This window comes from Hemiscyllium ocellatum, chromosome 31 (genome assembly GCF_020745735.1).
Source record: "Hemiscyllium ocellatum isolate sHemOce1 chromosome 31, sHemOce1.pat.X.cur, whole genome shotgun sequence".
Lineage (NCBI taxonomy): Eukaryota > Metazoa > Chordata > Chondrichthyes > Orectolobiformes > Hemiscylliidae > Hemiscyllium > Hemiscyllium ocellatum.
In genome coordinates this window covers 25,170,912-25,183,875 of record NC_083431.1, presented here as the reverse complement: position 1 = coordinate 25,183,875, position 12,964 = coordinate 25,170,912, and the positions used below count along the sequence as shown (strand labels likewise).

The window sequence follows — 12,964 nt, the reverse complement described above, 5'->3', positions numbered from 1 at the left end:
AAAATGAATACTCAGGATGGAGAATTTATATTTCTGTTTCAGCTGTGAAACAGCTATTGATTTTCTTCTTCCAACAAGCTTGTTATTTCATAGTGTTTTAAGCTATTTTGCATTAACATAAAGCACAGGAGTCACTGCTGACATCGCATAGAGGTATATTAGAGAGCATTAGATGCTTGAGCTTCATAATTAAAATTGGTGCATGACAAATTGTTGTATAAAGGCAGAGTGACCAATGGTTGGGGCACGATGAAAAAGTCGTGAATTGCACAGGAGCAATTGAAATGGACGTGGTGAGCAGTGGCTGGTACAGGAACAACACAAACAGTCTTGGGGGCAGAAGCAGGCTTGTGGGAGGACAATCTTTGTAAGAACAGGCCTGGGTAGGAGCAACTGGAGTGGACTCAAACAGGAGAGGTTTTAGTGCAGTGGAGAAATCAAATCATTTCACTAAGTCAAACATTACTGAAGCATAGACTGTAAGGTTGGTTGGCTTCCAATTAGATCAGATTGGTTTCAGTCCAAGGGCTGGAGCAGTAGCTTTACAAGGACTGCAGTCAGCCTGCATGTATTACATAGCTTATACCACTGCAATGAATAAACAGATTAAAAATCTACAACTGAGGCTAAAGCAGGTATTGCTCTTTCAGATCTTTGCAATAAAGGATCTTCAATTATTTTCATTATGTACAATAAAATATTCAGATTGTTATAACTCAAATAGTATAGATATTTTCATCCAACCTGTTAATACTGCAATGCTCAATAGCAACAGTGTGAACTGTCTACAAGATGCACTGCAGAAATTCACCAAAACTCCGTATTCACTACCTTCAAAATCAAAGACCACTTCAAAGTGCAAGGGCAAGACCAATAGTTAAAATGGGCATACCACCAGCTGCATGGTCCCTTCAAAGCTAGCCACTATCCTGCCGTGGAAATGTGTCGCCATTCCTTTAGGACCATTGGGTCAAAATCCTGAAATTGCCTCCCTAATACTATTGTGTGTCTACCCACAGCAGGTGGACTGCAGCATTCCAAGAAGACAGCTCACTACCATCTTCTCATCTAGGGACGTGAAATAAACGCTGGCTCATTCAGCAATGCCCACATCCAGGATTTTTTTTAAAGAAGGTAGAATTTAATGATTTTCTGTTTTTTTTCCTGGATCTTTTCCCAGATTACTGGCCTGAGTGAGAAGCAGAGAGGTTGGGCAGGGGTCTATAAATGAGAGCAGAAAATGGTTCTCATCAGCTGCCCATCTCCCCTAGGTCCAATCCCTCACTTGTGTACAAATTGACTGAGGGACAGCCCCTTGTCCCCCACCCCACTCCACCCCAATCCATCCACAGACATCCCCTGACAGTTTGATTGCAATATTTATCAGTCTGGTTTGTCGATTCTTTTCCTGAAGTTGAATTCACTGCAGTTCACGTCGGATGAGTCCCTCAAGTGCTCAATAATCGATGGCAGAGCAGGACAGCTGAGCTTGGGCTTACCCACCTAGAACTTTATTAGGTTACGTTTGGTAAGTCAGCCACAATTGCAACTAATTCAGTTCGCTTCCTGCCTCCAGGCCTAGTAAGCTCTGGGCCTGGGAGAATGTACCCATAGGAGAAATCTGTAGACAAAATCAACTTTTACCGAAGTACGTACAGTAATTTTAAAAATAGACAAGTGTAAGTGCTTGCTTCTTTTTGAACTGTACTAGACCACAAAGAAAAAAAGTCTGAAACCTTTCATAATTGGCTAGAACAAGAAAAAGAGAAACAGTCCATTAAACTTGAAGGCATACACCTGTCAAATGTACTTAACACTTCATTTATAACCCAGTGGCACAGAGGTACCAGGGAGTTTGGATTAGAATGATATGACTTTGAAAAAATCCTTTAGTTAGAGTTCTGTTTGTTACAGTTCTTGCCCAGGCCACTTACTGGAGTCCTGTGCTACTAGGGCACTCCACATGAGGAGAGAGAAAAACTGGCATCATTTGTCACACCCCCATAGCAATGCTGCTTCCTGTCAACCAACAATGAAGTCACATCAGGGGCAGTCATGGGGAAATGTAGCTAACGTTACTCTCTCTCTCTGGCTGACAGCTGCAGCTCATCTTCCTGTGGGGAAAAATGTAAGCAGACAGCTTGTACAGCAGGACAAAACACACCCTGGAAACAAGAAAAACTGTTTCACTCACGGCAATGTCTGTTCATCAGCAATGACGACTAACCAGGCAAGTTAAAAGCAAATTCGAAACATTTTATTCCCTGTTGAATAAATTCAGAATCAATAACTAGGTCAAATAACCTCTTCCTCAGTGTGGTGTAAGGAAGTAATGTAGTCATTGCCTTCATTGACCGTCTCCAATCTTCTCACTTATCCCAGTCATTCAAAAGATCCTGAGGTACTTTCAGATGAAGAGGACCCATTGTGATTTCAATTATTTACTTTCATGGGTCCCACGCTATGAACATCTCCAAGGAATGACTGTTATCTTCACTCTCTGGTTGATAACTTGATAGAGCAGATCACTCACCCATTTTTAGAACCTACCAATTTTCATCTCACTTAATCTTAACAGGAGGAAATTTGAAATAGATAATCGGGCAGAGGCTGGAGCACCAGCTTATTAGCCAGTACTGAAGATAAAAACTATCCCTGCCATTTCCTTAATGAGTTTAGATTCTCAACCCTGGTTACCCCTACTGGTAATTCATTCTCCAATATGCAATATCAACAGCTAGTCTATTAATGTGGAGTCAATGTTTGTGTGAAATAAATCAATGTTTGTGTGTGGGCGGCACGGTGGATAGCACTGCTGCCTCACAGCGCCAGAGACCCGGGTTCAATTCCCGCCTCAGGTGACTGTCTGTGTGGAGTTTGCACATTCTCCCCGTGTCTGCGTGGTTTCCTCCGGGTGCTCCGGTTTCCTCCCACAATCCAAAAATGTGCGGGTTAGGTGAATTGCCCATGCTAAATTGCCCGTAGTGTTAGGTTAAGGGGTAAATGTAGGGGAATGGGTCTGGGTGGGTTATGCTTCGGCGGGTCGGTGTGGACTTGTTGGCCTGAAGGGTCTGTTTCCACACTGTATCTAATCTAATCCTACTTTCAGGCATGACAACAATAATCAGGGAAGCAAGGTACATGCAATGATGAGAAAAGAGTGGCATTTTACAAATGCAGACAAAGTTTGAAGTACATATGCAAACCCCATACAAGTATAAAAGTGTTGAGATCACATAACAAGTTATGGTGTCTATTGCATAGTGTTCATTTGTTAACTAAATTGCAATTTACAACATCTAGATTCCCAGTTACTATACTGAACACCACTTCCCTACATCCTACAAGTGCCACATCTTCCAAGAAAGTGTCACTCAATCCAAAACATTAACTCTGATTTCACTCCACAGACACTGCCAGACTGGCTGAGCTTTTCTAACAATTTCTGTTTCTGTTTCTGATTTATGGCAATTGCAGTTCTTTTGGTTTTTATTTACCATGTCATCAATACCACTTTAAAGTGCTGCTTCTTGTTGAAGTAGAAGGAACGTTACACAAAATGGGAAGCAATAAAAAAGGAATATATGTTTGGTCTGTTGAAACAGTCACACAAATAACAGAAAGTAAACAAAAATAGTGTACATGATTGTTACCTTTACTTCCAATTGTTTTCTTTACTGTTCCAATCTCCAGTCTTTGCCTTGGCTCTTGTTCCTTCACAAAGCTGTTAAACCACCTCCTTCTCAAATGACCAATTTCAGGATGTCCTGATATCAGCCAACGCGGTCCAAATTTCCTATTCACCACCGGCTCGTCCCACACCTGCATGCTAACTGGCATTTTGGATTTGTACTTCAGGCTGTATGCTGTTTCAGGATCAGAAATAGCTCTGTCTAGGATAGTTGTGGCAGATGTTGGCTGACTGTTGGAGACACCACGTGGGCCTAGCTGTATGGAAAACCCTGATCGCTGCAGTAGCAGTAGGCTGCCAGCCATCAGGTAGGCCACAATGAGGAAAACGAAAAGTATGGGTGTCCACCGGAGAAATCTCTGTATTCGAACAAAGGGTTTGGCCATGCCCTTTCACCCTAGCTTCCACCTTAAGCACTGTAAGACTCTGAGGCTGGCAATCATTCCATCCTTTTGAGGGCTTTAGAACACTGCATTTTGTTAAGCTTGTGCTTCTTTTTCCTTGATCAGCATCAATGGAACCGCACACATCACCACATGTAAATGTGTGACTTTTCCAAACACTGAAAAAATACAGCTTCCATGGTAGAGTGCTCTCCTTTCTGGCAGGTGGTTAACCAATGCATGGTGAGGCCTGACCAAAGGAATAATGAGGAAGATGAATAAGTCCAAAAGTAGAAACCTAAGGAGAAAGAGAGAGAATTTGTTCTTACTACTGTTCAGCATTATATTCTTCCAGTAAGCAGACCTGCAATTATTTCACAGCTTCTTTGCAGTGACACATGCTAAAATTGAACTATTCTGAATGATGTACACACCATAAAATAACAATAACTTTACAGATATATAAACCTCTTTATAGTGTAACTGAAGTTAACATTTCCTTTTCATTTGAAACATAGAAACTCATGAACGGTCTTGACAGGGAGCACATGGAAAATATGTTTCTTCATGTGGGAGCATCAACGGGACCACAGTTTAAAAAGTGGATGTTCTCATTTTGAGAAAAGGAGAATTCATTTCTCATATGGGGGTCATGCTTTAGGAACTTTCCTCTTCATATGGCAGTGGAAGCAAGTCCTTGAATATTTTTAATGCAGGGGGAGTGAGGTTCTGAGTAAGTAAGGGTGGAGTGAAAGGTCGTCTGGTAGGTGGAAATGTGGAGTAATCAGATCAGCTGTGATCTTGAATGGCAGAGCAAACACAATTAGCCAAGTGGTCTATTCCTGCTCCTAATTCATATTCTTGCATTTCCACAGTAATGTATAGCGAAACATCACTCAAATGAAATTAAAGGCATCACTTCCTTTCAGTTGATATCTTTTGGGTTTTGTAATGCACTCTGGCTCAGAAGGAGGTCGATTTGTAACTTCCAATCTGCATCATATTGGTGGAAATGTTACCAAGCTCACACTTTTCAAAAAAGGAAGAGTCAGAAAAAGAATTGCCTCAATTAACTCTCAAGCAGTTTATGGAGGTTGAACAGAACAGACCACAGTTTCATGAATGTATTTAATACACAAAATGGTGGTGTTGTGCCTCAGGGATGAGTAGAATATAATCCCTACAGTGTGGAAACAGGCCCTTTGGCTCAACAAATCCATACCAACCCGCCGAAGAGTAACCGTTCCCCTATCCTATTACTGTAAATTTACCCCTGACTAATGCACTGACTTTAAAAATAGAGGGGAACTAATTGTTTCTCTTCCCTAAAATGATACCTATTATCTCAAACTTAGGAAGAGTAGATTAAACGGTCCTCTAGTCTGTTCTGCTATTCAGTATGATTATAGCTCATCTTTTGCTCAACTCCACTTTCCCATCTGCTACCTCATCCCGTCAATTTCACGAGCACAAAAAAGTCTGTCTATCCCATCCCTGAGTATATTCATGATAGAGTATCTGCATCTCTCAGTGCTATATCATTCCAAAATGAAGAGTCTTCTTTGTTTCATTCCTAACTAATCAACTCCTTCTCTAGATTTCCCCAGCCAGAACAAATAATTTCTCAGTATCTACCACAGTACATCCCTTCAGAATCTTATAGGTTTGAATGAGATTATCTTTCACCTTTCGAATCTTCAAACAGTAAAGACCCAGTTTACTCATTGGACAACCTTCTCATTCCAAGAACTGATCTAGTGAACCTTCGCTTAATTGACTTTACAACTACAACCGTGTTCTTTATTGCAGATGGAGATGAAATTAAGCGACCTCACATTTCTCTATGATACTTTATCTCCCAACTTACGCCTATTCATCTAACCTGCATCTTTGAAACATCTTTGTACCATCTGTTTCTCCCTCAAATTAAGAATGGAAAGCTCATTTTATTTCATATTCTAATTGTGTATTACAGGCTAGGTAGACTACAGCATCTTTAAAGACACTGTTTATACATTTACAGGTAGATATATAGTCCTCCATGCACTATCATGAATACAATAGGGATTATGGAGATCATTCCCACTATTTTCTAGCCATCTAGCCAACTGAGGAGCAGGAAAATCGCATCCTGCTGAAGGGCTTTTGCCCAAAATGTCAATTTTCCTGCTTCTCGGATGCTGCCTGAACTGCTGTGCTTTTCCAGCACGACTCTAATCTTGACTCTGATCTCCAGCATCTGCAATCCTCATTTTCATCTAGCCAACTGAGCTGACTGACCTTCACTATACATTCATATTTGTTGGAGAGGTATCTTTCTTTTATCTTTCTCAGATTGAATTTTTCTGATAAGCTTTTACCTTCCAGTAAAGGGCATCTTTCCATTATTTCAATGTCCTATATCTCTTTCCTGATTTATAATTTGAATTTAGACCAAGTGGTGGTGGTAAGGGATGGGGTGGTCAATAGACAAGACAGCAGTCAATTACATTGATATACCCAGTGGCTTTCCTTCAGAACTGATTGGTGAGATTCATTGCATACATTGATATGAAGCCATGGATCAAGTGCAAGTCAGCATATCAGCTGATATAGTGCAGATATTTAAATTTCAACTCAATATACCTGCCCTAAAAAGTGGGAAGATATTTTCAGAATCACTCAATTTTCAAAAGGTTATCTAAGTGTGTGAAAAAGGGTGAGGATAGAGTCAAGAATCAAAAGACAGAAAATCCCGACTAAAGAATCCAAAAATAAATTGCACTAAGAGACAGAATTATAGCACATCTGTCATTTTTAAATGGCAGTACCACTGGAGGTTGCTTAATTGTGGATTTCTATAGTAAAATATTATTAATCAGATCATTTTCAAAAGTATTTTATTATAAAATTCTAAATTGTTCCCACCTTCCTCTAATGCTTTGTTGAAGTAATAAAATATTTCAATCAGATTTTGTGTTGGTGGTGATTAGCTATACTTAATGCGGGCCACAGTTTCATTTTAAAGATGGGATGTGAAAAGAAAGTTCTCTTCTCTACCTAAATTTCAAAATGAAGGCAGTCGAAAGATAAACAGTAAAGTCATTGTTCAGAGATCAACTTAATCAAAGGATAGCTGGACTATTTGTAGAAAATATTAATAGTTGTGCATTGCAGTTTAGATTTTGGACTTTAGTTTTAAAATGATATTCTACTCCTAAAAGCTAAAGCAGATGCACTGAACGAACTTAATGCATCCTGGAGGCTAGGGTCAGCAGGATTTCTGTAGGCACCACTACAAACAGAAGGTCCTGTTAATAAAAACCCTGCAAGAAGGCTCACTCAATTTCCAAAAGGACATCCAACAGGTGTGAAAAAGATGAGGATAAAGTCAAGAATCTAGTGAGAGAAAATCCCAGTTGAAGAATCTAAAAATAAATTTCACTTAAAGGCAGAATTAAAGGCACATTTGTTATTTTTAAAATGTATTAAAGAGAGAGAGAGAGAGACACAGAAAAAGACAGAGAGACATGACAGGGAGATGACACTGCAAAGGAAAGAGATTGCAATATCCAAAGCATGGTTGATCCTCCCTGTCTGGGTTAAGGAGATCTTAGCAACATTGACCCATGACCTAAAATGGACAGTTGTTTTTTTTTGTACAAAGGAAGAATAGAATTTAAGTTTCAAGATGCTGACAGTGTTGCTTGCTTGAACAATTTAAACAGTTTATGTATTAAAAATACTTTACCCAAGTGCTGTTGTCAATGAGGTGGACAAAGGGACACAGAATACAGTTTGTGGTTCAACTTAGTGTTTTATTAAAAATTATGTGTGTATTTCTCAAATTCCCACAATATTTATACTTTATCTAGCTTTATCCGTCTGCAAAATGATATCGTCCACACCAATCCACGCACCTGAGCTGTGCCATTGGAACAACCTTCCTTCTCCCCAACATAGGGTGGCTCTCTTCCACCCTGACCTACATGACCCACCTTTGTGGATCTTCTTCTGGGTCTTCTTGGGTTGCCACACTGTCATCTGCCACAAGACTCACTACAAAGTTCTCACTGAAGGGGTAGCTTCCAGGCGTGTGCTTTTATTTCTCCTGCCCTCACACTCCACACTCCCCCCCTCCCCCCACCAACTCCACCCTGCCTCATCCCAGGTCTTCCTGAATGTTCTGTGGATTTTGGCCAAAAGGTTATGAAGTGGGTTCAAAGCATCTAATAGGATCATGCCAACACCTTGTTTGTTGCTGTGGTGGGGAGGTGTGAAGTGCACATACTCAGGCACTGGCTGGAAGTCAAGGTGCCAGAAAGTCTGATCAATACTCCTCCAATATCCTCAGACTGGTCATAACTGGCTCCCCTGGACCTTTGTGACCTCTTTGAGGTTTCCACTGTTTTATGTGGCAAATAGCTGCTGCCCACTGTCTAATTTAGTTTTGGCCAATTTTCTATTAGGTCTGATTTTTCCACCCCAGGTCAATTTAGACAGTCCAAGTTTGGGCCCATGGTCACTTGACTACAACAGTCTAAAATATTCAACTTTTCAGTATTCAGAGTTTTGCTTCAGTCTTTTTTTAAACTCAGGCAAGTCTTCTGCTGAATCATCTGAACAAAATTATTTTTAAGGTGAGCAGAGAGAGATTTTAAAAAAGACATGAGAGGCAAATGTTTTACACAGCGTGGTTCACATGTGGAATGAACTTCCTGAGGAAGTGATGGATGTGGGTACAATTACAATTGTCAGGACCAGGCAATGGGACTAGTTTAGTTTGGGATTATGTTCAGCACTGACTGGTTGGCTTCAAGGATCTGTTTCTGTGCAGTATGATACTATGACTATGACTGGGATTGTAAAACCAGTTCTCAGTCTCCAGCAATTGATTGATTAAGTAATGAAGATAACATTAATAGGAAGTGGTGAAGAAAAATTATTCTGTCAGGACATTAAGAAATTAGGAGAATTTCAGACTGTCCCAAAATGCTTTACAGCAATTAAGCATTTTAAAATTATGGTCCTTCTTGTATTGAAGACTACACAGCAGTTAATCTATTGCAGAGCAAATACCCACAATAGCAATGTGATAATGACTAGATAATCTGTTTTCAGTAGATAGTGACCATGACACGAGGACTATCTTCCCTGCTCTTCTTTGAAATAGTGCCATGGGATCTTTAACATCCATCTGAGAAAGCAGATTGGGCCTCAGTTTAGCATCACCTGTGAAAGATGGCACCTACAACAATGCAGGAGAAAAAGTGAGGATTACAGATGCTATTAATCAGAGTCAAGAGTGGGATTCTGGAAAAGCACAGGTCAGGAAGCATCCGAGGAGCAGGAGAAATCAACATTTCGAGCAGAAGCCCTTCATCAGGAAGATACGATGACGAGCTTATGCCCAAAACATCAATTCTCCTGCTCCTTGGATGCTGACTGACTTGCTGTGCTCTTTCAGCACTCCACTCTTGACCTACAACAATGCAACACTCTCTCAACACTGTGTTAGGTATTAGCCTAGATTGCTGTGGTCCAGTGTCCAGAGAAGGACTTGAATTCCCAAACTTCACAGCAAAACTGAAACTACTAAGCCATGGCTGATATTGAATTGATATAAACTGATGTTGATACAGTGCATGTGTATGACTACTATTCAGATGAAAGGTAATTGACCTGAAACATCAGCTCTGTTTCTCACTCCATTGATACTGCATGACCTGTTGAGTGCTTCTAATAGTTACTCTTCCAAGTTCAGATTTCCAATAGCTATGGTGTTTTGCTTTTGTCCATATGTCAGCTCACAGGGTATGAAATGTGTTAAATGGTTTTGTTTGTTCATTTGAATGTTACAAAGTTCCATTGATTATACTTCAACTCTGGTTCCTAAGTTTAATTCTGCCCATATATAAGTTAGCATTTGCAATGGCCATTACATAAATAATAACAAACAGTGAAAACTCATGTTGCTTTATCAGGCCTTCACCTTCAATCATCTGTTTCAGTGAGAATTAAAATAGGGATCACTTCATGGCTGTGAATGAAACGCCTATATTGACAGCAATCTGGAATAGTCTGTCTCAGCTACAGCTCTGCTTTTTCCTTAACAACTTGTACACAGATTTTAGTAATAAGAACTGAGGAGGGGAGAACTATGGGTATCCCGAAGTTTCATAAAGATTTCCAAACCCTTTCAAATGTTCTCTCCTTTTCAAGTGCTGGCAGGTCTCTTGCAAATTTCCCCACATATTCTTTCTTGGTTTTGGATCGTCAACATTAGCCGTTCTCTTTTATCAGCATTACTTCTTGTAGTTGGATTAGTGATAGAACTTTACAATAGAAGGCTATAGCTTAAAATCCCATTTAAGGGACTTTAAAGCATTGCCTCAGCTGACACATGCTGTGTAATGGTGAGGAATTGCTGTGTTCTTTTTGGATGTTAAGTCATGATTGCGAGGAAGAAATTGGACATATTATTGACTGTGTTTTGAATGCTAAATCTGCTTTCAGCTTTCCAAAATGTCATCTGTAGCTTTCACATACTATGTTTCCACAAAGAAAAAAGTGGAAGAATGGACCATAGCTGTGTCAATGCACCAATTCTAATGCCTGTTGTGATCTGGAGAAAACTTTAGTACTTGGCTGAGCAGGGTTCGAAATTTATGGTGGTCTGCTGTGTGATGCATTGAGCCATCATGAGCTGACAGTCTTGGTCACCAGATTTACAGCAGGCAGCAAGGGGCAGAGAACGAAGAGGAACAGATGCATTTTAGTCAGACTTTCTTGACCGAAGCTCTCTGGGAAGAACTCATCCAACTTTGATATTGTTAAATGCAAGTCTGATGCCTCTTTCATCGACAGTACCTGACCATTGTTTACCTCCGTCACTGACCATTGCCGTTGGGTGCAATTGCAAAAATGACAACACATGACAAACATTTCAAAGCAATATTAGAAATCAAAATATGCCATACGTAAGGGTACACCAATCACCCTTGGCACGTTCTCACAGACTGCCTTCGCTTCTCCAAATGCAGGGCTACTCCAGTATTTGCAGCAGCATTACTTGCTAACTTTCAGTGGGGCAGATCACAGTTGGATTTGGAGGATGTAACAAGGTTCTTTGCTCACTTCAACCAACATATTCCTGTTGGCTGCCCATCAAAGTCCTTATTTGAGACATCTGTGGTGGAACCCATGTGTAACTTCAGTCTTTGGTGAGCTGGTGTCAGCATTATTTTGTCCCCCACCCCTGGTTCTAGTCCAGTATCACACCAGCTGTAGATTCAGTCTTAGTAGATTTGCATCTGAACCCTTTGCTTCATGTCTGGAATAGAGTTGCATTGTTGTGTTTCCATTAGCATGGTATTTTTCCTGAATGTCAAAATGATAGAATCGATTGTGAAGGATATGATAAGTGAACACAGAGGAAATAATGATCTGATTGGACAGAGTCAACATTGTTAAGTATGATTTACTTTGACTAAAGAAGAAGTAGTTAGAGATTTTGGGAATGTTACAGTGAGAATAAATAATTGGGAACTTAGATAAGTGGTGTACTTAGATTTTCAAAAGGCGAATAACACGGAGGTCAGTATACAACATTAGAGCACGTAGCTAAGGAGCTACAATATTGTCATGGATTGAGGACTGATTAAGGCAAAAAGAAGTAAATAGAGTCAGAATAAGTGGGTCATTCTCAACTCGGCAGGTTGTGACCAGTGAGGTACCAGAAGGATCAGAGTTTAGGACCCTATAATCAATGATGTGGAGATGGGGATTACAGTGTAAAAAATGTAGGACCCTGTAATAGCCTTACAATGATGTCACAGAACTACTTCACACAGGGTATAAATACCACAGTATGGGCAGAGTTAATTGGATAAAATTGTAGACTGTTAAAAGTATAGAAAAGTCTCTTAATCGTAAGTTCCGAATCTGGTGCACTTCAGTTTATGGAGCAAGTATAAATAATGTTAACATGCAATAAACAACATTCTACAGAAACCTAAGCATGAAGACAGTTGATGAACTTGGCTTCTCCTTGACCAATCTGTCTTGAACTCAAACTCTCAGGAGTGGCTCTAAACTCACACAGAAGGACCAAGTCTGATATTTTCAAACTTGCAAGTAACATAAATCTAGGAGATAATGTGCATTGCGAGGATGATACAGATAGCTTGCCCAAATGTTTTGAAGCCTAAGCAATTGGACAAGAGCATGACAAATGGAATATGAAGTGGACATACGTGAGGTTATCCACTTTGGTAGGAGGGCCAGCGATGTGGACTATTTCCTAAATGTGAGAGATTGGAAAATATGAATGTCCAAAAGAACCTGGGCGTCCTTGTTCATAGGTCACTGCAAGCTACCATGCAGGTACAGTAAGTAAACAGGAAGACAAATGTTTTACTGGCCTTTGTGAGGATCTGAGTAAGAATATCTTGCTTCAATTATATAGAACCTTTTCTCGATTGTACTTGGAGTACTGTGTGTACTTCTGGTCCTATTATGTAAGGGGGAGGGATAGACTTAACATAGAGGGAAGTGCAGGGGCAGCGTAGGGGAAGGGTTCTTCGGAGGGGCAGTGTGGACTCGATGGTTCAAATGGCCTATTTCCACACTGTAGGGTTTCTATACACTGCAGTCAAAATGAACTATTCTAATTCCTGGGAAGAAAGGCTGGAGGGCTCGAGAGTAGGTGAAGAAAGAATTTTCCTCTGAATGTGGTGTCTAGAATAAGGAGTAATTTCTTCACTCATTGGGCAGCAAATCTTTGGAAGTTTACAACCCAGAGGGTTGTGAATGCTAAGTTGACCAATATGTTCAAGACAGAGATCAATAGATTTCTCAATACTGCTGCTAGAGGTAAAGGGGGATAGTGCAGGGAAACTGTGCTGAGATC

General features: G+C 40.3%; 1 protein-coding gene across 1 annotated transcript in view; it reads right to left on the bottom strand.

Annotated features, from left to right (window-relative positions):
* The window catches only part of LOC132830446 (sialate:O-sulfotransferase 1-like), a 76,797-nt gene extending 72,597 nt beyond the window's left edge, over window positions 1-4,200 (bottom strand). Inside the window, exon 1 of the mRNA XM_060848143.1 lies at window positions 3,654-4,200. Coding sequence (XP_060704126.1) covers window positions 3,654-4,077 — 424 coding nt within the window. The 5' untranslated portion in view covers window positions 4,078-4,200. The remainder of the gene's footprint in view (window positions 1-3,653) is intronic.
* Between the last annotated feature and the right edge of the window lie 8,764 nt (window positions 4,201-12,964).